Source organism: Oncorhynchus mykiss, chromosome 8 (genome assembly GCF_013265735.2).
Source record: "Oncorhynchus mykiss isolate Arlee chromosome 8, USDA_OmykA_1.1, whole genome shotgun sequence".
NCBI lineage: Eukaryota > Metazoa > Chordata > Actinopteri > Salmoniformes > Salmonidae > Oncorhynchus > Oncorhynchus mykiss.
The window spans coordinates 62,871,094-62,898,500 of record NC_048572.1 but is presented as its reverse complement, the minus strand read 5'-3'; the positions used below and the strand labels follow the sequence as shown (position 1 = coordinate 62,898,500).

The window sequence follows — 27,407 nt, the reverse complement described above, 5'->3', positions numbered from 1 at the left end:
TTGTCACAACACAACTGATTGGCTCAAACGCATTAAATCCACAAATGAACTTTTAACAAGGCACATCTGTTAATTGAAATGCATTCCAGGGGACTACCTCATGAAGCTGGTTCAGAGAATGCTAAGAGTGTGCAAAGCTGTCATCAAGGCAAAGAAAGGGTGGCTACTTTGAAGAATCTAAAATCTATTTTTATTTGTTTAACACTTTTTTGTTATTTCATAGTTTTGATTTGAATTACTATTATTCTACGATGTCTAAAATAGTAAAAATATAGAAAAACCCTTGAATGAGTAGGTGTGTCCAAACTTTTGACTGGTACTGTATATATACAGAATATATATATATATAAATGTGTATATTTATTGCCCATATATTGTGGCAAAATAAACATGGCAAAATAAAACAGAGCCATAGCAGGTAGCAGGTGGTAAATTACTTTGCTAGGTGAGCTGCCAAGCTGTTGAATCACAGATGACTCGTCTTAACTATGGCTTTTTTTTTTTTGCACATGAATAAATTCAACCGATGCAAATTGGAGTGAAAGGAAAGCTTACTTTGTATCACTGCAGGTGCAGTTTGCTACCCAACATGCAGTGCGGCCTTGCATGACCCAGTGGTTCTAGCCAATAGCACCACAGCAGACAGCGTCAAGCACTGGATGCTGCCAGGCAGGGTTCAGGTAAGGTGTTTGACTGACGTAGACGTTGCTGCTTTGTTATTTGCAACATTTTATGTTGTATTGGCTAATATTCACCTTGTGTAACCTTAGAGCTTCACACACAGCTCTGTGGCTTGCTCAAATGATTCATTTGGATGAATAATGGACTAAAACAAACAGTTGTCAGTCCTTCAAGTTGAGCTTTTCCTGCAAATGAATCACCGGCCTACGCTTAGCAGCTTATTTTACTGAATGTATTTATATTGTTCGATATAAACAACCAGGTGCAATCTTCCTGCTTCTTTTCTGCTCAGTTAGGAGGACACTCTTAGCCTCACTGTGAATTCTGTTAAGATCAAATGTTTATTGTCATTTCTGCCAGTTTGACATGCAGATGGCAAATAATGAGGTATAAAGATTCGGATGGACAAAAAAAAGTTGTGACATCAGAGTTTATACTATTAGAAATAGGCGCCTTTCAAGAATTTACGCAACACGCAATCATCACAGCAAAATGTCTAGGAATTTCACTATTGAGTCAGAGTGAAATTAACTGTTGTTTTCTTAAGAAGGGCAACCTGCCCAATATTATCTTGAAGGATCGCTTTGACATGAAGGCTAACGTAAATAGCCCTATCATTTGACACTCTATTGGGTGGTCATTCACTGAGCCAGCAGACGTAACTGCCTGAAGGCCAAATAGTTTGGCACTGATTTTGATGACTTGAGTTGTATTACTGGCAGGTCATCGTGATCCAATGCATTATGTTCGATTGAGTCTAGATGGGAATCATGTCTGTATCCCTTTACAAGACAACTTTTGGGACACAAAATGGTATCCTGTTACTCCTACAGTCTTTTTCAGTCAAACAATACGATTAGTATGCTGTCGTTGAGGTAGAAAGTCAATGCCACACACCATTATGAGGAGAACTCAAGATGACAGGGCCATTTTGGCTGGATCATTTCATAACACAAAATATGGGCTTGTTGACTAAATGTTTTTGGTTTGATGGGAGCATTAGAGTAAAGCTAGAGATGTAAGTGCATTTAGATATCTTTATCAAGTGTAGTCATTGAACAAAAATAAAGTCCTGTGTACAGACAAACTGTCTCCTGTAAGCCTAGTATAACCAAAATAGGTTTGGATCTATAGATATTGCTGTAGATACTGATAACTAATTACAATGTCTCAATCAATGTTACATTACAGGGCATTGTTTGCACAGGAATGACGAGGTGGCATCCTGACCCCAAACTGATCCACTGTATCCAGTCATGTGAGGTGAGTGTTCTATACTGCATAGTGCCTGCCACACAGGGTTCCTTTACTATTTAAAGTCTTAAAAAACAAACTTTGTGTTTGCTCTAGCCTGCCTGGAGTGCCAGATGAGTGAGGTTTGCAGTTTTGGGAGTATTGTATTGGTCCATTATGCCAGAAAAGCACATATCAATTATTTGAAAGGATTTTCAATAGTATTTTAATCCAGGTAATGTGCCTACATTATTATACAGTACCAACATGATTAAAGATGAGACGTAAGATCTTTTGCAAATCTAGGCTGCTCTGTTCTATCCGGACAGTCGGTTTTATCTCTCTATTGTGTTAGTCTTCAAAATGAAGACCTGTGCAGTACATGCTTTGAAAAATGCATTTCTAACCTGATCATGTCTATCCCTTTCTTTAAAGTAGCCTAAGCTTGATCTCAGAGAAGATTCTTTGGACATAATTTTTTTGGGGCTCTACATGTATGCAGTTAAAAGGGATTTAATTTGACTGTGAATAGTAAATAAAACCATTGTAAGACCATTTTATATTAAGTCATACACAACAGAGAATATCAAACCAAGACCCAAATTCAATCGATTGCAGATAAAGCAAACCACACTGTGTGTTCACTGAGAAGGTTTATGCTGTATTTTTTAAGGGCAGTTGTGATTTCACATCAAAATCCATTGTCCGCGAGAGGAGTAGCTTGCGGGTTGTGTCAGTTTTAACACAATTAACTAATCTGATTTATATTTATATTTTGGTCATTTTGCGGACACTTATCGAGAGCGGCTTACAGTCAGTGCGATCAACTAAGGTAGGTAAAGACAAGCGCATATCACAGTCATTGTTAGTAAAACCTTTCCTTAAAGCAGCTAAGTACAAAAGTGTGAGTTCTGAAAGAACCCACAGTGCAGTTCTTTCATCTACAGTGGATTGAAATGGGGCCCAAATGTGCTCAACTATGGCAAGGTTCACTGCAAACTATAAGCCTCTTTCTCTACCTTGTTCAGGCTTTATTTGTTGAAATATTTATCACTGGCAATGATATGCTACAAACCATAATTTCTGAGACTGACAGTTCCATTTTTCTTTCATCGTTTCCTTTGATTTAGTCTATTTTTGGGGATCAAAAGGCAGGCTTTGTATTTTGATATATTTCCCCATTCATTTATTAACTGTTATATATTACTCTATTATTACCCAGAACCTTTTTATTCAGAATTCAACTGACTTTAGTGTAACCTGGAACTATCTATGGAACACAAACTGTTGATGTCTCATGGTATTAAAATATTCCATCTACCTGCCAGCACATTTTTCCCCTCCACCTTCCCGTGCATGTTGCTAAGCAAAACAGTTGCTTATAACCAGATACTCCATGACAACATTGTAAATTATACCAGTCCACATGTGTTACAAATGCTCCCCACCAGATCTCATCCAGATGCTCCTTTACAAAATAGGATGATGATAAGTGTAGAGGTCAGCTGAGGCATTATCATAATTGGCTTTACCATAAGCCTGCTTCATTATCTAGGCAAACATTTTCCTCTTTAAAACCCAGTTAACAAAATGCATCAATCTCATCAGCAAAAAAATAGATTGGAACAATACTCCAATTGTTTTCATCAAGAATCTCTCTGTACTTTGCTCCGTTCATCTTTCCCTCGATCCCGAATAGTCTTTCAGTCCCTGCCACTTAAAAAAATCGCCACAGTATGATGCTGCCACCTCCATGCTTCACTGCAAGGATGGTGCCAGGTTACCTCCAGATTGGCATTCAGGCCAAAGAGTTCAATCTTATTTCTCATGGTCTGAGAGTCCGTTAGGTGCCTTTAGCCAAACTCCAAGCGGGCTGTCAAGTGCCTTTTACTGAGGAGTGGCTTCTGTCTGGCCGCAATACCGTAAGGGTCTGATTGGTGGAGTGCTGCAGAAATGGTTGCCCTTCTGGAAGGTTCTCCCATCTCCACAGAGGAACTCTGGAGCTCTGTTAGAGTGACCGTCGGGTTCTCGGTCACCTCCCTGACCAAGGCCCTTTTCCCCCGATTGCTCAGTTTGACCAGGCGGCCAGCTCTAGGAAGAGTCTTGGTGGTTCCAAGCTTCTTCCATTTAAGAATGATGGAGGCCTCTGTTCTTGGGGAATTCCTGTCGCAGAGCTCTACAGACAATTCATTTGACCTCACGGCTTGGTTTTTGCTCTGACATGCATTTTCAACTGTGGGACCTTATATACACAGGTGTGTGCTTTTCAAAATTATATCCAATCAATTGAATGTACCACAAGCGGACTCCAATCAAGTTGTTGAAACATCTCAAGGATGATCAATGGAAACAGGATGCACCTGAGATCCATTTCGAGTCTCATAGCAAAGGGTCTGAATATTTTATTTATTTATAAATTTGCAAACATTTCTAAAAACCTGTTTTTGCTTTGTCATTATGGGGTATTGTATGTCAAATGATGAGGAAAATGTCTTTAAGCTATTTTTTAAAAATAAAATAAAATATAATCAAGCAATAATAATAAATTCAAATTGATCAGCAACATTAACTCAGGAGCACAATATATGAAACACTTTGACCTATAAAACAAAAATGAATAAAACAATTTGTGCTGATTTTTGAAAATCAAAATGAGGAAATCAGGATTAATGGCTGCAATGAGCACGTTTTGCAGAGCACAGCTTTTCAAAGCGGGGTTTGAAGCATGATACTGCAACTCTCAGCTCCTGCTCAATGTTTAGCTGGGACCTGTACTTGGTCTTCAGTGCAGCAACAGCAGAGAAGCCAGTCTCACAAAGATAAGATGTTGCAAAAGGAAGAAGAATTCCCATGGCCCTCTGCCCTAAGAGTGGATACTGCCTCTCTACACTCAGCCATAATTCACTCAGTGTCTGTGATGTGAACCTCAGTCTCAATGTGGAGTCAGACATCATATCAATGAACTGGTCCTCCTCTTCAGAGCTGAAACCAGTTGGAGCTGGTGCACCCAGTCATATTGGGAACTGTTTTCAGGGAAGTGCTTTTTAAAGAATCCCATCAGTGATGAAATATGCTCCTTAATATATGGAATCACTGAGGTGGCATCATCGTCAGTAGTGTCAACAAATTCATGCAGGTTCTTGAATGAATCAGTATTTCCTTCATCAAGTCGCCTGCCCCACATTGCAAGCTTTTGAGTGAAAGAGCTGATCTTGAATGTGACCTGAGGGGGGTGTTTATCTTTCCCTTGAAACTGTAGATTTAGTTCATTTAGCTTTCCAAATATGTCACTCAGGTAGGCCAGTTTTGCCAGGAAGTTCTCATCACAAAATTTTTCTGCGAGGTCATACTTGTGCTCCTGCTCCGAAAACATTCTTATCTGCTCTCTGAGCTCAACAACTCGGGACAAGACTTTTCCTCGTGACAGCCACCTTGCTTCACTGTGACACAGCACAGCTTGATGTTCATCTCCTCACAGATAGCAGAGAAGACTCTTGTTTTTAGTGGTCTGGTCTTTATAAAATTGACTACACCTACAATGTCAGTCATAACCTCACTTAATTCAGAGGAAAGGTGCCTTGATTCCAGTGCTTCTCTGTGTATAACACAGTGTGTCCACTCAGCATTAGGTGAGGCCTTCTTGATGAGTGCTCAAAGTCCTTTTCTCATCCCTGCCATGGTCTGTGCACCATCACTGCAAACACCAATGCAGTTCTCCCACTTTAGCCCATTCTCAGTCAGGAACTAGTCCAGCATTTTGAATAGCTCTTCAGCTGTGGCTCTGTCTCTGACATATTTACAAAAAAGTAGATCCTCACACAGGGAGTTTGTCATGTCAAAACGTACATAAGCGATAAACAAACAGTCTTTGTTGCTGTCAGTTGCTTCATCGAACTGTAAGGCAAAACGTTTGTCTTTGAATTTATCTACCAGCTGTTCTTTAAGATCGTTAGCAATGTCATTTATACGTCTGGCGACAGTGTCATTGGACAGAGGGATAGTTTTTATTTTTGCAGCACTTGCGTCATCCAGCATGACAGAGACCATGTCTAATGCTGCAGGCAGTATCAGCTCCTCTGCTATGGAGTGTTGTTTTTTGTTGCACTGAGCAATTTGGTAAGCCACCTTATATGATGCTAACAGTGCTCGCTGGTTTACTGAAGTAGCATTCACAAAGCGGGACGATTGTTGGCAATATTCGGCACGTTTTCACTGAAAAAACTCAAGCGGCTTATCAGCGTGATTGGGGTGTAACGTCTTTAAGTGACGCCTTAATTTATTTGGCTTCATGCTGTCCCCTGCCAACATTTTTAGACACAGTAAACATACCGGTCTTTCCTCGTCTCCCACCGTAGTCACAGTGAAGCCAAGCGCTACATACGCTTCGTCATATTTCCTCGTCTTAGCTTTCGGGAGACTTACGTTTGTCTCATTATCTCTGTCTCCCTCTGCCTTTCTTTTCATCCCTGTTAAATATTCTTCCATGGTGTCTCTTAAGGGTTTGTTATCTGCACTTCATATCGCCTGCTCTGTGCTGTGTGCTCTTGTTCGGTGCAAAAAAACCCTACTCCCTGTGGCAAAAAAAAGCATGTTCCCCGGGGTCAATCGTGCCCCCCCCGGCAACCCCCCGAGCCCCCCCAGGGGGGCGCGCCCCACTATTTGAGAAGGACTGCTGTAATGTAACGAAATGTGTAAAAAGTCTGGGGGTTTGAATACTTTCCAAATGCACTGTATTTATTCTAGATTTGTATTAGTATCATAATATTGTCCTTTTAATAGTCTACTCTAGAGGTTGTTACTGTAACTTAATGTTTCACTTTTGCCAGACCCACATTCGAGGATTTGTTTTGAACCTCTAAACATGACCTTTCATTTGAGAATGAACTTAGACTAGAACATAATTAGTGAGCGAGCTCTGAGGAACTCTGGGGAGTCCCAATCAGGAAGAGGTTATGTGGAGCCTCCAAAACATTAACAGTTGTTGCTATGGAGTTTACCTTGTTTATTGTATCTTTCACTTAGCATTAAACTTGGCCAGTCGGCATGCTCTTCGAGCGTAACTCCTTCCTTCACTCTAGTAGGATTTTTAGGTTTAATGTATAACCATGTTTGGCTCTTAAATTTGAAAGATAGATGTTTTTGGTGGTATGAAGAGATACTGTTTGTGGGGAATCCCCAACCTTGGTGTCGGTAATGATGAACTTAGGCAAAATGTATTCTGGTATTGTCAAACTTACTGAGTCATCCTGGATATATTTGCGTTGTGATAATTTATGTTTCTTGAGAAATATAGTACCCGTCAATAGACACATCTACTCATTCCAGGGTTTTTCTTTATTATTACAATTTTCTACATTGTAGAATAATAGTGAAGACATCAAAAATATGAAATAACACATATGGATTCATGTAGTAACCAAAAAAGTGTTTAACAAATTCTTCAAAGTAGCCACCCTTTGCCTTGATGACAGCTTTGCACACTCATGGCATTCTCTCAACCAGATTCATGAGGTAGTCACCTGGAATGCATTTCAATTAACAGGTGTGCCTTGTTTATTTGTGGAATTTATTTCCTTCTTAATGCATTTGAGCTAATCAGTTGTGTTGTGACAAGGTAGGGGTGGTCGATTCCATATTATGGCAATGCGGAACATTTCAAGAACTTTGAAAGTTTCTTCAAGTGCTGTCGCAAAAACCATCAAGCGCTATGATGAAACATTGTTCTCCTGAGGACAGCCACAGGAAAGGAGGACCCAGGGTTATCTCTGCTGCAGAGGAAAAGTTCATTAGAGTTAACTGCACCTCAGATTGTAGCTCAAATCAATTCTTCACAATATTCAAGTAACAGACACATCTCAACATCAACTGTTCATAGGAAACTGCGTGAATCAGGCCTTTCATGGTTGAATTGCTGCAAAGAAACCACTACTAAAGGGCACCAGTAAGAAGAAGAGACTTGATTGGGCCAAGAAACACAAACAATGGACATTAGACTGGTGGAAATCTGTCCTTTGGCAAATGAGTCCAAATGTGAGATTTTTGGTTCCGACCGCCGTGTCTTTGTGAGACGCAGAGTAGGTGAACGGTTGATCTCCGTATGTGTTGTTCCCACCATGAAGCATGGAGTAGGAGGTGTGGGATTGCTTTGCTGGTGACAATGTCAGTGATTTAATTACAATTCAAGGCACACTTAACCAGCATGGCTACCACAGCATTCTGCAGCAATACGCCATCCCATCTAGTTTGCGCTTAGTGGGACTATCATTCGTTTTTCAACAGGACGATGACCCAACACACCTCCTGGCTGTGTAAGGGCTATTTGACCAAGAAGGAGTGATGGAGTGCTGCATCAGATGACCTGGCCTCTACATTCACCTGATCTCAACCCAATTGAGATGGTTTGGGATGAGTTGGACCGCAGAGTGAAGGAAAAGCAGCCAACAAATGCTCAGCATATGTGGGAACTCCTTCAAGACTTTTGGAAAAGCATTCCTCATGAAGCTGATTGAGAGAATGCCAAGAGTGTGCAAAGCTGTAATCAAGGCAAAGGGTGGCTACTTTGAAGAATCTAAAATATATTTTGATTTGTTTAACACGTTTTTTGTTACTACATGATTCCATGTGTTATTTCATAGTTTTGATGTCTTCACTATTATTCTACCATGTAGAAAATAGTAAAAATAAATTAAAACCCTTGAATGAGTGTGTCCAAACTTTTGACTGGTACTGTATGTTTGTGTGAATATCATTAACAAAAGGGTTTGTTTCTAGTAAATTCTGGATTCTTTAAATAACAACTTGGATGACACAAGTAGAATTACTCAATAAAATCGAAACTAAGAGCCCTCCTTAGGACAGAAGCCAGGAAAATGAGTAAATAGCCAGGTTGTCTATCTGACAGTGGATATCTTTATTCGCTTCTGTAACTCAAACAGCTCAGCAGGCTATCAAATGGATGAGTTGTGACCCTCAGATAGCACACTGTGTGGCGTCTAGTTTACAGCGTACTAGAACAATGGATTTTTTAAAAGAGAAAACACAAGGTTCTGAGGAAAAGTCGGCCGTTCTTCCAAAGTCTGCATGTGGAGACATGGTACCATAAACACCTTCAAACTTGGTACATTACACTGACACTGTAATCCAGCAGACCCTAGAGTTCCAAGTATGTTTTAAGAGGGGGTACTGTTAAATTTACTGACAGTTTACACAGGGCCCTGTGCCTTGTTATGAAGTGGGGAGCAATCCCTCTGCCTTATTTCCCAGATTCCTGGAGCAGTCCGTGGAAGTTCAATCCATCAGTGTGTTCTACGACCCCTTATCACCTTTTACATTCCATTAATGGCAGCTTTATCAAATGAAAAACAGAATGACTCACAAGTGGAAAAGTTATGCCTCTCACTCACATTATTGAGAACATTTGGGTGAGAAGAAACGTGGGTGAAATTGTTGATAAAAATTGGCATCTGGACGAGTAAAATCTGTTAAAAATATTTTGGCAGGGGATATTTACAAGCATGCATGTCTGCTTTGAAAATATTTTTTGTGGAAAGCATGGGTGTTCATACTGTTGATGTTACAGTATATTTTATTGTCTTGCTTTACACCAAAGGAGGTCAAGTAATGATTTTAGATAATTTTAGGCCAAGGTCTCTTATGATTTAAATAGTCTAACTTTTGATTGTACTTATTTAACCAATGTAAGGGTCATGTTAAAGATACATTACAAATAGCCCAATAGCAAGCCAAAACATATAGTACTTTCTCATGTTTAGCAGTTGTGCTACATTATGTAACTTGCACTGCATGACCAAAAGTATGTGGACACTGGCTCGTCGAACATCTCATTACAAAATCATGGGCATTAATATTGAGTTGGACCCCCTTTGCTGCTACAACAGCATCCACTGTTCTGGGAAAGCTTTCCACTGGATGTTGGAACATTGCTGCTGGGACTTCATTCAGCCACAAGAGCATTAGTGAGGCCGGGCACTGATATTGGGCGATTAGGACTGGCTCGCAGTTGGCATTCCAATTCATCCTAAAGGTGTTTGATGGTTAAGGCCAGGGCTTTGTGTGGGCCAGTCAAGTTCTTCCACACTGATCTCGACAAACCATTTCTGTATAAACCTTGCTTTGTGCACGGGGGCATTGTCATGCTGAAACAGGAAAGGGCCATGTATGTATGCTGTCATGTTAAGATTCCCTTAACTGGAACTAAGGCGCATAGCCTGAACAATGAGAAATGGCCCCAGACCCTTATTTCTCCTCCACCAATCCTTACAGTTGGCACTATGCATTAGGGCAGGTAGCGTTCTCCTGGTATCCGCCAAACCCAGATTTGTCCGTCGGACTGCCAGATAGTGAAGCTCCCGACTAACAGTTATTGTGCTGATGTTGCTTTCAGAGGCAATTTGGAACTCGGTAGTGAGTGTTGCTACCAAGGACAGACGATTTTTACACGCTTCAGCACTTGGCGGTCCCATTCTGTGAGCTTGTGTGGACTACCACTTTGTTTCTCCTAGACGTATCCACTTCACAATAAGATAACTTACAGTCGACTGAGCGCAGCTCTAGCAGGACAGAAATGTGACTAACTGTATTACGTTTCAGGGAAGACCCAGATGCAGACAGTGTCGAAGTATCAAAAGTTTATTACTAGAACAGGGGGCAGGCAAAACGACAGGTCAAGGGCAGGCAGAGGTCAGTATTCCAGATCAGAGTCCAAAAGGTACAAAACAGCAGGCAGTCTTGGGGTCAGGGCAGGCTGAGGTCAATAATACAGGGTGGTGTGACAAGGTACAAAAGGTGCAGGCAGGCTCAGGGTCAGGGCAGGTAGAAAGGTCAAAACCGGGAAAACTAGAAATCAGGAACTAGAAACAGAGAGGAGCAAGGGGAAAACGCTGGTAGGCTTGACGAACAAAACGAACTGGCAACAGACAAACAGAGAACACAGGTATAAATACACTGGGGATACTGGGGAAGATGGGCAAAACCTGGAGGGGGGTGGAGACAAGCAAAAAGACAGGTGAAACAGATCAAGGTGTGACAAACTGACTTGTTGGAAAGGTGGCATCTTATGATGGTGCCAAGTTGAAAGCCACTGAGCTCTTCAGTAAGGCCATACTACTGCCAATGTTTGTCTATGGAGATTGCATGGCTGTGTGCTAGATTTTATACACCTGTCAGCAATGGGTAGAATAATAGTGAAGACATAAAAACTCTGAAATAACACATATGGAATCATGTAGTATCCAAAAAAGTGTTAAACAAATACATTTTATATTTGAGTTTCTTCAAAGTAGCCACCCTTTGCCTTGATGACAGCTTAGCACACTCTTGGCATTCTCCCAACCAGCTTTATGAGGTAGTCACCTGGAATGCATTTCAAATAACAGGTGTGCCTTGTTAAACGTTTGAGCCAAACAGTTGTGTTGTGACAAGGTAGGGGTGGTATACAGAAGATAGCCCTATTATGGCAAGAGCAGCGCAAATAAGTAAAGAGAAACGACAGTCCATCATTACTTTAAGACATGAAGGTCAGTCAATCCTGAAAATGCCAAGAACTTTGAAAGTTTCTTCAAGTGCAGTTACAAAAACCATAAAGGCTTACTACATGATTCCATATGTTGTTTCATAGTTATGTCTTCACTATTATTCTACAATGTAGAAATGGTAAAAATAAAGAAAAACCCTTGAATGAGTAGGTGTGCCTGTATAATATATATATATATACATATATATATGCCTTTTTCCTCTTTTTTTTATTTCTTTGCTTTCAGGCCCATGGGTAAAGGATGGTATGGGGAGGATTTTCTCTGGTCGCTGGAAGGAGGGGTGGGTGTTGGAGGGTGACTGATGAGCAACCCTAGTTGCTAGCGGGAGTTGAAAGGGGTGGGAAACAGGGTTTCCTGGGTGGGGGGTTGGATGGAGACATGTTGGCTGGGTGGGGTTGGGGGAATGAGGTGAGAGGTGGAGGCCCACCTCTTTTTTGTTTTGTTTTCCTGTTTACACTGAATTTATAATGTATAATGAAACTCTGTATGTATTTCTTTCTGGGTTTTTTTCTTCTTTTGAGTGGCAGCCTACAGGTACAGGTTTTATAAACGTATAATTTGAAATGGATAATGTACCTGTAACTTTCCCAACAAAAATGTAGCCACAAAAAAAAAAGGAATTTACTGTAACGGGTGGCCAAAAATGCCTACCTAAAAGCCACACCTCCAATCTTCTGATAGGCTGCCACCTTTACAATATATTATTAAAAAGGTTAAAAATGTAACCCCTCCCATCACATAAAGGTTATGTTTTTAATCTTTACTCATGGGTTCCTCAGATACCCTTCATCAGAGGGGTTCCTCTGGAAACAGTTTGGAACTGGAAAGGTTCCCCATGTGGTAATTTTTAGAACCCCAAAAGGTTATTCTAGGGTCTTTTACTTCTTAGAGTAGGCCTATACTGTGAGATATGGATTCAGGTACAACCTGGACCCTTTGAAAGAGCTCCATCAGCCCAGGGAAAACCAAAAGTATCTTTGGCCTCTGATTTTCTCACTTTTGGCACAATAACTTCAAGTTTAAGTTGAAGACTTTCATGACGCCTTACTTTTTTTTATGTAGCATAAATTTGACACTTTTATGCCGTTGCCGAGTTTGACAGAACTCACCAAAATCCTGCAAAAAATGGTTAAAGGCCCTGCTCCTGTCTCATATGCAAAATATTTAGTTCCAGCTCTGAGAGGTCAGGTATCAGCTCTTTACTAGTTGTTGATTAATTAAAGGAAAAGTCAATGGTATCCAATCTTGGTGCTTTTGTATTTGGGTGTTGACGTCTGCAAATAAGAAGTTGCAGTTGTTTATGATGATTTCATCTTGCGGATGCTACCTTTTAATAAGTGTTTCCTTTTTTTCCAGCCCTTTGGGGGAGATGGTTGGTGTGACACCATCAACAACAGGGCCTACTGTGAGTATGATGGAGGGGACTGCTGTCCATCCACCCTCTCAACCAGAAAGGTACATTTACCTGTTTTCATCGTCACCCCCATACACCTCCTTAAATTACCTGCTTTTTTTCTATGCTTCCATATGAGTCAGTCTACTGCAGTGGCAATGTTTTTCTCCCACATACCTGCTACTTTGCCTACTGTATATGCATACTGCCTATTCATTCCTGAGAGTCTGCTGCAGCTAGCTAACTGGAGGTCATTCGACTCTCTCATGTCCGTACCTATGACTCATGGTGGTAGCGCGGCTACTGCCGGTTCCCCCTTGAATGAGTAAGCTAAGCCTGTCATAAATAAATCGCCTGCTAAATAGTATTTTATGAGGGGAAGGCCAGGTGTCTGTGGTCTTCTGTAACTGTAAAACACCAGTTAAACTATCAAGCTCTGAGAAAGTGAAATAAACCGTGAGCGACAGCATCCTGCCACTGTGGGTCCAGTGGAACTGTGGAGCACTGGTGTTTATGCAGCCCATGGAAACTCCTCTGATCTCCTGGGCACTTTGATTTGTAGAGTCTGGTTTTGGGTCCAAAGTCCGAGCTGGCAGCAGACTTGGACAGTAGACTAGAAGACGACTCAGTCCACTCGCTTCCAGTTTAAGCACAAACATGTCAATCTGTGTTTACAAAGGCAGCACAATTTTGATATTTGTTCCACTAATTGGTATTTTGACCAATAAGATCAGCTCTGATAAAGATCTGATGTGAAAATATCTGATGTGATTGATCAAATGCGGCCTAATAAGTTCGATAAGCCACAATGTGTTCTACATTTTTGTACAGTGCAAATCTTTAATTCAATTAATTCTTAAATAATTCTTACATTTACACGACTTGTCTCTGAAACATAAATTATTCAATTTTCAAAAGAGTTTATTGAAGTTGTGATAAACATTGGATAGCAACTACTCAAAACTGCATACAAAACAGTCAAATTATTGGCTTTTGTTTGACGCAAACAGGAAAAACATCCAATCTCTGTTGTTCAGAAGTCATTAGAACAAAGCAAAGGCAGCAGGGTATGGCTTTGTCCCAAATTACACCCTATTCCCTACATATTGCAATATATCATTTGGCTCACCACATCCTCCATCAATGAACCAACATTAGGCTTAGGAGACACTTTGTTGCCAAACAAACATACTTTTAATGGGATCTGATTTTCTCTTCTTGACCTTCTGGAACAGTTGCTAAGTCTTCAATAAAACTATTACTTCCATTAATCATCAATGAAATCAAAGTTAGGCTAGCCTCTGCATTAACCTAGCTTAGTTCACATTTCTTGCAACAGAATGCTTTGCAAGGGCATCTGAGTTTATTTTGCAACCTGTGGTGATGGCCTGCGTCCTAGACAAGACTTGGCAACCTATTGTTGATTCTTAACATGTGTTCATCCGTTCACCACTGTGGTGTATTCCCTCCCCCACTCAAGGTTTCTCACTGTTAATTCCATGGTGAACTATTTGACATCACTCCCTTTATTTATCTCTTGGGAGACATTTGTTTGTCTTTGAAATTGTGAAGAAATAAAAAGTGTGTAGAGCTCAAATATATAATACCATGCAATACTATTGATGGCATAGATTATTGCATTGTTAATCGTCTGCTATTACATTGTAGATGTGTTGGTTCAATTGGAGAAATGACCCCTGGTTGTGATTTTATTGTCACTTGAGATTTGTTTCTAATCTCCTGGTTACTTGACTGATTGACAGGTCATTCAGTTTGGGGCCGACTGTGATCAGGATGAATGCACTTGCCGTGATCCAAATGCAGAGGAGAACAAGAGCAAAGCCAAATACTTGGAAGCAGGACTGCTATGAACGATGGAACGGGATAGGCCAAGGCTGGCTCACAATGAAACAACAAGATGAACTTCACCCCTGGTCATGATGTATTTCCAGTTTGTTTTCCTATTAGAGAGCAATGAAGGCTATCTCTTTTAACCAAAAATAAAAACAGTGTTTCAAGATTGTAGCTTTTAGGATTTCAACACAATAAATAATCTGTAAAGACGACTAACTTGTATAGAATAATATATTTGGGAAATGTCTAATGTCGCATGTAGATGTAGTTACGGAAGTCTACAGTATTTCAACATCATATCACATAATACACATGTAAGCATATCATAGGTACTAACTTAACACTTTATGTTTAGAGAGTTGTAAGATGTAGCAGTTTTCTCAAGAAATATTCTACCTAAGTGTCGTCTTGTTCTGTGTGATACTATACTGTATTTTACTCTTGATATTGAATAAACTGTAACTTTGTCAGATGCTGATTTTATCTAATTTGTTTGTTTTTGGGTCTCCACACTCCTCTGAACATAAGGGAAACACATACAGTACTATCTGTATCTCTTGCCCGTAAGAATATACACTGAACAACATGCAACAATTTCAAATCAAATCAAACTTTATTTGTCACATGAGCCAAATACAGTAGGTTTAGACCTTACCGTGAAATGCTTACTTACAAGCCCTTAACCAACAATGTAGTTCAAGAAAGAGTTAAGAAAACGTACCAAATAAACAAAGCTATAAGGAAAAAATATTTAAATATATTAATTAGGCCCTAATCTATGGATTTCACATGACTGGAAATACAGATATGCATCTGTTGGTCACATATAACTTTTTTTTTAAAGTAGGGACATGGATCAGAAAACCAGTCAGTATATGGTGTGACAGCCATTTGCCCCATGCAGTGTGACACATCTCCTTTGCATAAAGTTGATCTGACTGTTGATTGAGGCCTATGGAATGTTGTCCCGAAGTTGCTGCCTATGGAATGCTGTGCGAAGTTGCTGCATATTGGCAGGAACTGGAACACGATGTCGTAAATGTCGATCCAGAGTATCCCAAACATGCTCAATGGGTGACAAGTCTGGTGAGTATGCAGGCCATGGAAGAACTGGGACATTTTCAGCTTCCAGGAATTGTGTACAGATCCTTGCAACAAGGGCCCATGAATTATCATGCTGAAACATGAGATGATGGTGGTGGAGGAATGGCACGACAATGGGCCTCAGGATCTCATCACGATATCTCTAAATTCAAATTACCATGGATAAAATGCAATTGTTTTTGATATCTGTAGCTTATGCCTGCCCATACCATAACGCCACTTCCACCATGGGGCACTCGGTTTATAACATTGACATCAGCAAACCACTCGTCCACATGACGCCATACACACTGTCTGCTATCTGGGGCGGCAGTGGTTAGACTAGTGGTTAGAGCGTTGGACTAGTAACCGGAAGGTTGCAAGTTCAAACCCCCGAGCTGACAAGGTACAAATCTGTCGTTCTGCCCCTGAACAGGCAGTTAAACCACTGTTCCTAGGCTGTCATTGAAAATAAGAATTTGTTCTTAACTGACATACCTAGAGGTAAAAAGGTAAAGGTAAAATAAAAAAACTAGGATTCATCCATGAAGAGCACACTTCTCCAGTGTGCCAATAGCCATCGAAGGTGAGCATTTGCCCACTGAAGTTGGTTATGACGTCAAACTGCAGTCAGGTCAAAACCCTAGTGAGGCAGACAAACCTGTAGAGACGGTTTCTGACACGTTGTGCAGAAATTCTTTGGTTGTGCAAACCGACAGTTTCAGCAGCTGTACGGATGGCTTGAAGTCAGATGTGGAGGTCCTGGGCTGAAGTTGTGAGGCATGCTGCCAAATTCTCTAAAATGACGATGGAGGCGGCTTATGGTAGAGAAATTAACGTTCAATTCTCTGGCAACAGCTCTAGTGGACGTTCCTGCCAATTGCACTCTCCCTCAAAACTTCTGTGGTGTTGTGTGACAAAACTGCACATTTAAGAGTGGCCTTTTATTGTCCCCAGGACAATGATCATTTGGTTTAATAAGCTTCTTGATATGCCACACCTGTCAGGTGGATGGGATTATTTTGGCAAAGGAGAAATGCTTCACTAACAGGGATTAAACAAATTTGGGCACAAAATTTGAGAGAAGCTTTTATTGCGTATGGATCATTTCTGGGATCTTTTATTTCAGCTCATGAAACATGGGACCAACACTTTACATGTTGCATTTACATGTCTTTTGGAATTGTAATTTTGTTTATACCATCATTTGTGAGGCTCTACAATCCATAAGAAACATTCCCATCAGTTTTACATTGACTTGAGTTAACTGACTAAAAAGGAACAAGGCCTAGAAGTGGTGACTGATAAGGTAACTTTTTTCCAGAACGTCCAACAATCCACATTTGATAATATATTCTTTATTCTTTTTTGAAATAGCAAAGATCAAAGTGAAAAAGGGAACATTAGATTATCCACATAAACTACTATATCTAACATGCAGATTTTTGTTGTTTTCATCAGCTTATGTTGTGTATGGTAACAATTCTGAATCACTTCTGATGGATAATTAATTTTGTTAAGCATTTTAATCTGTCCATTTTTCTAATCCACTTCACTGTATTGAATAAACAAACCTCTCCAAAATGAATATACATATAACAACTCTACATAATGAATGCTCACACCTCTCGTGCAAATTGCACAAAAACAAACATACCAATGGCTTTCTCATAATGCAAGATATCCTTACAGCTGATGTCCACTGTTATCAATGTTATAATACAAATCATGTGTAATACAATATTTACAGAAGCAAACCACTGTTCTGTGCTGTTATTTAATGCATTGGTGAACCTATGAAAATATCTACAAGCATTGGTTTTCAAGTCTATGTTATGGGGACAACTACTGCATTAAGGAATGTGTTAGGAGCCCCAAAAAAATGTATTCAAGAAAACAGTCAGTATTTGGTTGATATTAATTGCAAGTGTGTGCTGCTTTGAAATGCTATTGTAGTAAATGTATGAACAGTTATAATAAAAAAAAAGGTATTAAACACTGGCATGTTAGTTGAGTTTGTGTTTTTACAGTATCAACAACACCTGTTGCACATGTATATTCTTAAGACACATACAGTATGATAGGATTAGATCTATAAACATACTACAGATAAACAATATAAAACATTGATTTTCTGTTATCTTTCATTTTGTAATAGAAATACTGATTCAAAGATAGCCATTTGATTTCAGAATAATTAGGAATTTATTGATGTAGCAAATACTGTCATTTGGGTTTGGCAACTTTAAACATTTAAGGCTCTATCAGTCTGTAAAGCTGAAGCATTACGCAATATAATGTAAAGATAATTTCCAATATGCAGTGTTTACCATGAATGCAGTCTACGCTAAAGCAGGAACAACGCCTTTAAATTACAATCACTCTGTAAAGCTGTACTTCCGCAATGCGGATTCAATAGAGCCCTTAGAGACTAAAACCAAGTCAAACTGTACATGAACTCCCAAACTTCTGAAATTTACCACAAATTCATATACTGCCCATACATGTACAACAGCTTAAATATGAATTTATACTTGAATACTACATTCAACATGTTAAATAACTGAATCTTCGCCATCATAATATATACATTTTGGGGATGGGATTGTTGGTGCAACTTCCAAATTTCCCAAAAGTCATGAAAAGTGCTGTCTAAATGCAGTAAAGCATTACTGTTATACCTTGCTCTAGTAATTTTTTTAATAAACCCTATTTGCTTCTCAAATACACCCTACCTTGAAATCAGGTTCCTATAACTGTAAATATGGGTTAGAACATACAATATTTGAAAAGCAGACATGACGATAACCCCAAAAGCACACTTCCAACTCCTCAAGAACCATTATTTGTTGTGTGACGTTCAACGTTCTTTGGGCTCCCCATAATCATTGTACATGACTGGCAGGTTCTGTTCGTCGCAGGCCTTTCGCACATCCTGGCCCAGGTCCACCCAGTTGAGACCAAAGGCCTTGGTGTCTGTGTAGCGGCAGGACAGGTACTTGAGGGACATCCTGCGCAGGCCAATCTTGGGCTCCTGGAGAAGACCCCTGCACCAGCCACTCAGGTCATCCAGCTGGGAGAGAATCAGACCAGCTTTCCTGCAAAGGAACACAACAAGGCACTACTCAGCAAACACACACTACCTTCAAATCAGGTTCCTTTAATGGTAAATAAGGCTAAAAAAATAAATGCTTTCCTGCAAAGGAACACAACACAACACTCCTCAGCAAACAACGTATGTAGTATTGAATGGAAGGCTATGGTCCATTGCACCTGCCACAGTGATCCACAGTATAGACATATGTACAGGTGTCTATAACATGGATAACTATTGGTAATCATGACATACTGATTCTTAAACTAACTGCCCAGGGTTGCCAGATTTGTATGAAATATGACCTATAATTACTTACAGTATCACATTTAAGTAAATATTCAGACCCTTTACTGAGTACTTTGTTGAAGCACTTTTGGCAGTGATTACAGCCTCAAGCCTTCTTGGGTATGATGCTGCAAGCTTGTACACCTGTATTTGGGGAGTTTCTCACATTCTTCTCTGCATATCCTCTCAAGGTCTGTCAGGTTGGATGGGGAGCGTTGCTGCACAGCTATTTTCAGGTCTCTCCAGAGATGTTCGATCTGGTTCAAGTCCAGGCTTTGGCTGGGCCACTCAAGAAAATTCAGAAACTTGCTCCGAAGTCACTCCTGCGTTGTATTGACTGTGTGCTTAGTGTCGTTGTCTTGTTGAAAGGTGAACCATCATCCCAGTCTGAGGTCCTGAACCCTCTGGAGCAGGTTTTCATCAAGGATCTCTCTGTACTTTGCGCCGTTCATCTTTCGATCATGACTAGTCTCCCAGTCCTTGCCATTGAAAAACATCTCCAAAGCATGAAGCTGTTACCACCATGCTTCACCGTAGGGATGGTGCAAGGTTTCCTCCAGACGTGACGCTTGGCATTCAGACCAAAGAGTTCAATCTTGGTTTCATCAGACCAGAGAATCTTGTTTATCATGGTGCCTTTTGCCAAACTCCAAGGGGGCTGTCATGTGCCATTTACTGAGGACTGGCTTCCGTCTGGCCACTCTACCATAAAGCCCTGATTGGTGGAGTGCTGCAAATATGTTTTTCCGTCTGGAAGGTTCTCCCATCACCACAGAGGAACTCTGGAGCTCTGTCAGAGTGACCATTGGGTTGTTGGTCAACGCCCTGACCAAGGTCCTTCTCCCCCGATTGCTCAGGTTGGCCAGGCGGCCAGCTCTAGGAAGAGTCTTGGTGGTTTCAAACTTCTTCCATTTAAGAATGGAGGCCACTATGTTCTTGGGGACATTCAATGCTGGAGACATTTTTTGGTACCCTTCCCCAGATCATTGCCTCGACACAATTCTGTCTCGGAGCTCTACGGACAATTTCTTCGTCCTCATGGCTTGGTTTTTGTTCTGACATACACTGTCAACTGTGGGACCATATATAGACAGGTGTGTGCCTTTCTAAATCATGTCCAATCAATTGAATTTACCACAGGTGGACTCCAATAAAGTTGTAGAAACATCAAGGATGATCAATGGAAACAGAATGCACTTGAGCTCAATTTTGAGTCTCATAGCAAAGGGTCTTAATTTTCCAAAATTTCAAAAAATCTGTTTTTGCTTTGTCATTACGGGGTATTGTGTGTAGATTGATGAGGAAATAGTTTTATTTAATCCATTGTAGAATAAGGCTGTAACGAAGCAAAATGTGGAAAAAGTCCAGGGTTCTGAATACTTTCTGAAGGCACTGTAGGCAAGGCCTTCACACAAAATAAAATGTCTTAATGCCCTTTCAAATTTGTTGATCTCGATTTCTTGTAGAATTTTGCTCAAAGTACAAGAAGAAAAAGTAAGATTGATGGAAATACTTAATACATCAAATATGGACCTCTGTCTGGATTGAGGTAAGATTTTAGTATTTGGTGTTCTCACCTTAAATGATACAAGTCAAACGTTGGATAGAGCGGGTCACTCATAAATCACACGTTGCGGTGGCCTCACCATTGTTTTTACACTACATCATAATACGACAGACTCTAAACCCACCTCTTCCCTTCAGAAGGAGACTGGGCATGAGGTGGAATAAATAATTCTTAGGTCAATACTTGACTGTTATTCATCCATTTCATAACCTGTAAAGGGTCTACCCATGTTCAGATAGTGATGACGTTGAAAGTGATGAAGCTGTCTCCAGGATAAGTGGCTAACAGAAACAGCAACTGATGGAAAGAGTGCCTGATTCCTCAGACATGGCTTCACCTCACTCATTGGCCAAACCAGGACCACCAAACTGTAATGTAAAGAGTGACAAGTTTTTGTCAACCCACAATACATTTTTGTTATTAATAAAATAAAAAATAAAAATAATGTCATCCCTCCCAACTCCTACATTCAAAGCATTCCTAAGATTATGTTCCACAGAATCCAATGTTTTCAAACATACCTCTTAACTTGCTAATCATTGTTTTGTTGTTAGACCAGGCACAAGGTGCAATGAGGACAGCTTCTTCATGTGCTTTAAGTGTCAGAAGGTGAGACTTTCCAAACAAGGACACTATCACTGTTTCATGAACATACTGTAATGGAGTGTCATATTTCCAGGTATTTGCATTCAATATGTGCTTGTAATGTTAAGCATCCTCATATTATAGATTTTGTATTCTAAACTAGGGGCCAGTTTTTTTATTACATACACCAGATAGGTGCATTGAAATGTGTTGTTTCACAGGGTTACATAGAAGTACGGCACCCCGTGAGCAAAATAAGTGTCTTGCTCAAGGGTACATCGAGTACCTGCCGCCCTGAATACTGGATACCCAGTACGTTTACATAGAGAAACTAAGCAACATCCCATTTGCAGATGATAGTCAAATAGGGCAGAACAACAGCTTAAATACCCACAAAGTATTATCTGCAGAGAACTCTTGATTAAAGAATATAAATGGTACTTTAACAATGTCAAAATTTAAAGACATATTAAGTCATTATAAAATAATCGGTATCTGTGTAGTAGAGGTGCTGTAATTTCTATAATTTTTCTAAATGTATTTATGTTTCTAATATCTTGACACATTTCAGTGGTTTAAGGAATTTAGATGTTTATTTGCTTAAAACAAAAATCTTGCGGTTTGTTATGCTTTAATTTTTCAAGAAAAGGTTTTGGGCTCCAAATAGCAACGGTTGTCACCATAAATCCCAGCATGTATAGAAGTGGAAAATGGCCTCACATTTCCAGGGTACATTTTGGAGCTCTCCCACTCTGCCAGGGCCCCTATTTCAAATCTCCTTGACTCGACACTGCTTTTCACTGGTCGGAGAGGAAACAATCAGCTGCATTCCTCAGACAGCCAGTCACAGAGACCAAGGACTGGTTCAAAAGAGCATCAATGATGCTAGGAAAGCACCACTATGATGAGTCTGTCTCTGTGGTACACGTTGTTATACAATCTGATAAGTTTATTGTCCATGTACATGGAAATTCAATATGAATGCACGCAATTTCATGTCTTGCATGCAAGTAAACTGTTGGACTTTAGTGGTACAGTACATGTATTGTTGTCCATAACTAACAACCAGATATGGAGTATATTTGTTGGTAGGACAGTCCAGTCCTAATCTGCAAATTGAGATAATGGAAGAGTAATTGTGGTAGAATAATGTCTGAGGAAAATCCCTATATCTTCTAAACAGTCTTGATTAAATTAGACCCTTTTTAACCAAAAAAATGTTAAATCACAAAAACATGAGCTCCACTTATCATGTCATCAACAGAAATCCAACCATAACAATACTTAGCATCGCAGGAAATTGCCTGATTAGGATGTGTCATAAGAATAACTGTCAGTTATTGGGCTGTACAGGAAAGGAGACAGAGGGGGAGTGAAATGTTCAAGATAGGATTTTCTCCTACCAAGCCAACATCTATCATTTCTAAGTCAACAACCAGCCCCATGCCTTTAGTAATGGGTAGTCCTGTAGCGATGACAAGATCAGGACACGGAGAGAAGTGTCGGGCTCGGGAGACAGACTTTGTACGTTTATGTTTGGCATGAACATCACGCGATGTTGCAGGAAAGAGCAACAAAAATGTTCTCTGACAGGGGCCAACCTAACTTGTCAGTGAGATATGATATGTACAAAAGCTGGGAGAGGAATATTTCCCCTGCTTTATAAAGATAGATCCATTTATTTTAACATATTGTTTACTCTGCTGAAACAAGTTTTAATTTAGTCAGGGGCAGAGTGGGTGACTATTATTTGTATTTTGACTAGCTAATGAAAATTGCATTTACAATGGTTCACATTGTTTGTGACAGGGAAACCCCAGTGAATTTGAGGATTTCATAACAAGGAATGTCATTTCTGGAGACAAGCCCAGGTACAGGCGATGTTGTCGGCTTTGTATTGTTGTGTGTGGAAGGGAGCATCTCATTGCTTTGATTCAAGTGGTAAATTGTTCCTTATAGAAATGGTAGAGAGTACAGAACAAGTAAACAAGTGATGGGGGTTCTCCAACAACGCTACAAGGGCAGTGCACCCAACACATAAGGTCCAATGCAAACCATGTCTTTTCAAATTATTCTAATTTACATTTAAGAATATATTACAAATACATCTTTTCAATAATGCCTATAACACATTTCCTGAGACAGCAGGCTTACACAATCACAACACATTAGAACAACATGGAAAATAGTCTTACAGTATGACGTAACTAAAAAGGTAGCCACCCTCCATAACACTATAACGGTGTTTAGCGAGATAATGTCCAATTGATTACTAGGTTAATCTAAACCCATGTTTATAGTCTCCGACACCTCACCTCAAATGCACTTACTTTGGTTTCACCTAATGTCAGTGCATTCTTGATGGGAATCATCCCTCTGAAAATGTGGGGCTGTTAATGTAAGTGTATTTTAATTGAACACTTCAGAAGCAAACCAATTACATCAACCCTTCTAATATGGGCTCAATATGGCATTAAAACAACCTTTAATTTGAAGCTAAGGCCCTGATTTGGAATCTCGGAGTCAAAGACATCTTAAATCAGTTTCACCTGCTTCACCGTGCATCTACAGGCAGCTGTACGCTGACATTTTATATCAGACACATGGCTCTGTTTCTAAAACATTTAGCTATAATTTCACATTATACAGTGGCTTGCGAAAGTATTCACCCCCTTGGCATTTTTCCTATTTTGTTGCCTTATAACCTGGGTGGTTTGTATCATTTGAAGATGCACAATATGTTTAATTGTGAAACAAACAAGAAATAAGACAAAATAACAGAACTTGAGCGTGCATAACTATTCACCCCCCCAAAGTCAATACTTTGGGACCTTTTGCAGCAATTACAGCTGCAAGTCTCTTGGGGTATGTCTCTATAAGCTTGGCACATTTAGCCACTGGGATTTTTGCCCATTCTTCAAGGCAAAACTGCTCCAGCTACTTCAAGTTGGATGGGTTCTGCTGGTGTACAGCAATCTTTAAGTCATACCACAGATTCTCAATTGGATTGAGGTCTGGGCTTTGACTAGGCCATTCCAAGACATTTAAATGTTTCCCCTTAAACCACTCAAGTGTTGCTTTAGCAGTATGCTTAGGGTCATTGTCCTGCTGGAAGGTGAGCCTCCGACCCATTCTCAAATCTTTGAACGACTGAAACAGGTTTCCCTCAAGCCATGTTCCTTGTATTTAGCATCATTAATCCTTCTTTCAATTCTGACAAGTTTCTCAGTCCCTGCCGATGAAAAACATCCTCACAGCATGATGCTGCCACCACCATGCTTCACTGTGGGGATGGTGTTCTCAGGGTGATGAGAGGAGAGGTGTTGGGTTTGCGTCAGACATAGCATTTTCCTTCATTTTAGTCTCATCTGACCAGAGTACCTTCTTCCCTATGTTTGGGGAGTCTCCCACATGCCTTTTGTCAAACACCAAATGTGTTTGCTTATGTTTTTATGTTTTTGGCCACACTTCCGTAAAGCCCAGCTCTGGATTGTATGACTTAGTGGTCCAATGGACAGATACTCCAGTCTCCGCTGTGGAGCTTTGCAGCTCCTTCAGGGTTAATTTTGGTCTCTTTGTTGCCTCTCTGATTAATGTCCTCCTTGCCTGGTCCGTGAGTTTTGGTTGGCGGCCCTCTCGTGGCAGGTTTGTTGTTATTCTTTCCACGTTTTAATAATGGATTTAATGCAGCTCCTTGGGATGTTCAAAGTTAATGATCTTTTTTTATAACTCAACCCTGATCTGTACTTCTCCACAACTTTGTTCCTGACCTGTTTGGAGAGCTCCTTGGCCTTCATAGTGCCGCTTGCTTGGTGGTCCTCCTTGCTTAGTGGTGTTGCAGACTCTTGGGCCTTTCAGAACAGGTGTACACTGAGATCATGTGACACTTAAGATTGCACACAGGTGGACTTTATAACTAATTATGTGACTTCTGAAGGTACTTGGTTGCACCAGATCTTATTTAGGGGCTTCATAGCAAAGGGCGTGAATACACATGCACGCACTATTTTTTAAAACAAGTTATTTTTTTCATTTTCACTTCATCAATTTGGACTATTTTGTGTATGTCCATTACATGAAATCCAAATAAAAATCTATTTAAATTACAGGTTGTAATGAAACAAAATTGGAAAAACGCCAAGAGGGTGAATAATTTTGCAAGGCACTGTAGTAATGCACCTGCACTGAGCAACCAGTAAGGGGTTAGGGGGCCTTCCTGCTTGTGGTAAATGGACAGAGATTTCAAAGGTAGAATTTGCTCCAATCAGTTTGAATGAATTTCCACTTTACCTAATTTACACAAACTACGTCTACAATCAAACCCTGTACTTGGAATCTATTATAAACCAGTCTGTGTTTGAAACACAACGAACACAAGTTTCACCACCAAGGTGTGGATGGATTGTGACGCTACTAGACAGTTGGTTGGGCAGTAGTTGTGCTTTCCTAAACAATATGCCTTGATATTCTTGGACAAAGAGAGAGAGAAACAGAGACAGAGTATAGATACCTAGGCCCCAGTTCATCCTCGCATCTCCAGGTGAACTCTCCGAAGCTCTCATAACGCTGGTTGTAGTGGTAGAGCACACGGTGTAGGGTGGGAGATCCCAGATCCATCAGCGTATTGTAGGCCGTCTGCTGCTCCTTGCCACTTGTGTAACCATTGAACAGGTTGTAGATCTTGTCTGCAATCTCTGTAACAACACAAATCTAATCTCAGTACTGTATGTGGAGACAAGACACGTGCGTCTACACGTTTTCAGATTAGTAACTACTGTTAGAATATTAGTCTGAAAACCAAAATACAGATACTGAAAGTGTTCATCCATGCATGAGAATGCCCACCTTGTGCTTTGACATCATCCACAGCAGGGCAGGGGGTCTTGATGGTGACCTCACTTGGGCTGGAGCGACGGCCTGTGTTGTCCACTGCCCAGAGCCTAAACCTGTAGACCAACACATATAACTAGTGTTTGTTCATTGCAATGGGAGTGCATGCTACTGCAATAATACAGTGTGTGCAAAATTGCTAGTTTTTCAGGCTGTGAAAAGACAAATGAAAATGACCCTGAATGAAGTGGTGGATATTTAATATATTCAATTATACTGTGACAAAATCATTACATTTTCTGATTGACTGTTGTAATGCGATATAACTTGCTAATAAAATTCTGACAAAAGGCTACATTTATAAAGTAAGTGCAACCACTTGTTAACATTTACTTGAATTATAGCGCCATCTAGTGTAAGGAAACATTAACAACTACCACCTGCAGAGGTGCAGTGCCAAGTGAAGGCTACACTCCCCTTGCAAAGTCTTCACATTTGCTGCCTAAGTGAATACATTGTCTGTCGACCCTGCATTAAAGACCATAATTGGTTAAAGAAAATTGTGATTAAAAAAAAGTATACCAGTTTCATTTTAGGACCAACAAATTGACAGCCGTGCCATATAGACTGCAAAATATTTGGGAAGAGATTTCTGACGTACCGATTCCATGGCACATGGTTTATGAAAAGACACACAAAACGACGCCGGATTCAAAAGCTATTATTTTACAATTAAATTATTGTACAAAATTCTTGCAAACAATAGAATGCTATTTTTATGGGGGATACAACCTTCCCAGCTCTGCAGATTTTGCTGCAAAGAGGCAGAATCATTAGATAATTTGTTATCACTACTGGGTGGTCTGAAAAGTCATAGTCAATCGATCAATAATATAATACTTTTAGCAAAAACGTTTATTTTCAATTTACAATCTGTAGGAACAAATGAAAATAGAAAGGTTCGGAAAAGTTGTGAAACATCACAGAACAGTTGAAAAAGAAATGGCAAATAGAAAGCCAATGTGGATGGTGTTAAGAGATTGATGGGAGGGGTTGAATGGAGCTGAAGGCTAGGACTAACAGCTAATGACAAGATAACTAATGTAAAACATACTGTGTTTGTAAAACACACAGGTCAATAACTTTTTTGAAAAAAGCACAGCATAAAAGACATGGCAAATCAAACCGGAAGAACATCATACATATATGGGAGAGGTTGAGGGTAGAGGAAGGACAAGAGTTAAA

General features: G+C 40.1%; 2 protein-coding genes across 9 annotated transcripts in view; one reads left to right on the top strand and one right to left on the bottom strand.

Moving 5' to 3' along the window:
- Positions 1 to 15,551, top strand: part of LOC110530309 (pappalysin-2) — an 84,536-nt gene extending 68,985 nt beyond the window's left edge. The window contains exons 20-23 of the mRNA XM_036985949.1: positions 571 to 680; positions 1,873 to 1,944; positions 12,825 to 12,923; positions 14,625 to 15,551. Of these exons, the coding sequence (XP_036841844.1) occupies positions 571 to 680; positions 1,873 to 1,944; positions 12,825 to 12,923; positions 14,625 to 14,732 (389 nt within the window). The 3' untranslated portion in view covers positions 14,733 to 15,551. The remainder of the gene's footprint in view (positions 1 to 570; positions 681 to 1,872; positions 1,945 to 12,824; positions 12,924 to 14,624) is intronic.
- A 1,340-nt stretch (positions 15,552 to 16,891) lies between these two features.
- The window catches only part of LOC110530308 (astrotactin-1), a 260,365-nt gene continuing 249,849 nt past the window's right edge, over positions 16,892 to 27,407 (bottom strand). For all 8 annotated transcript variants that reach the window (XM_036985940.1, XM_021613237.2, XM_036985939.1 and 5 more), the window contains 3 exons: positions 26,178 to 26,278; positions 25,843 to 26,026; positions 16,892 to 18,896 (listed from right to left, as the gene is read on the bottom strand). In XM_036985940.1, the coding sequence (XP_036841835.1) occupies positions 18,659 to 18,896; positions 25,843 to 26,026; positions 26,178 to 26,278 (523 nt within the window). In that variant the 3' untranslated portion in view covers positions 16,892 to 18,658. The remainder of the gene's footprint in view (positions 18,897 to 25,842; positions 26,027 to 26,177; positions 26,279 to 27,407) is intronic.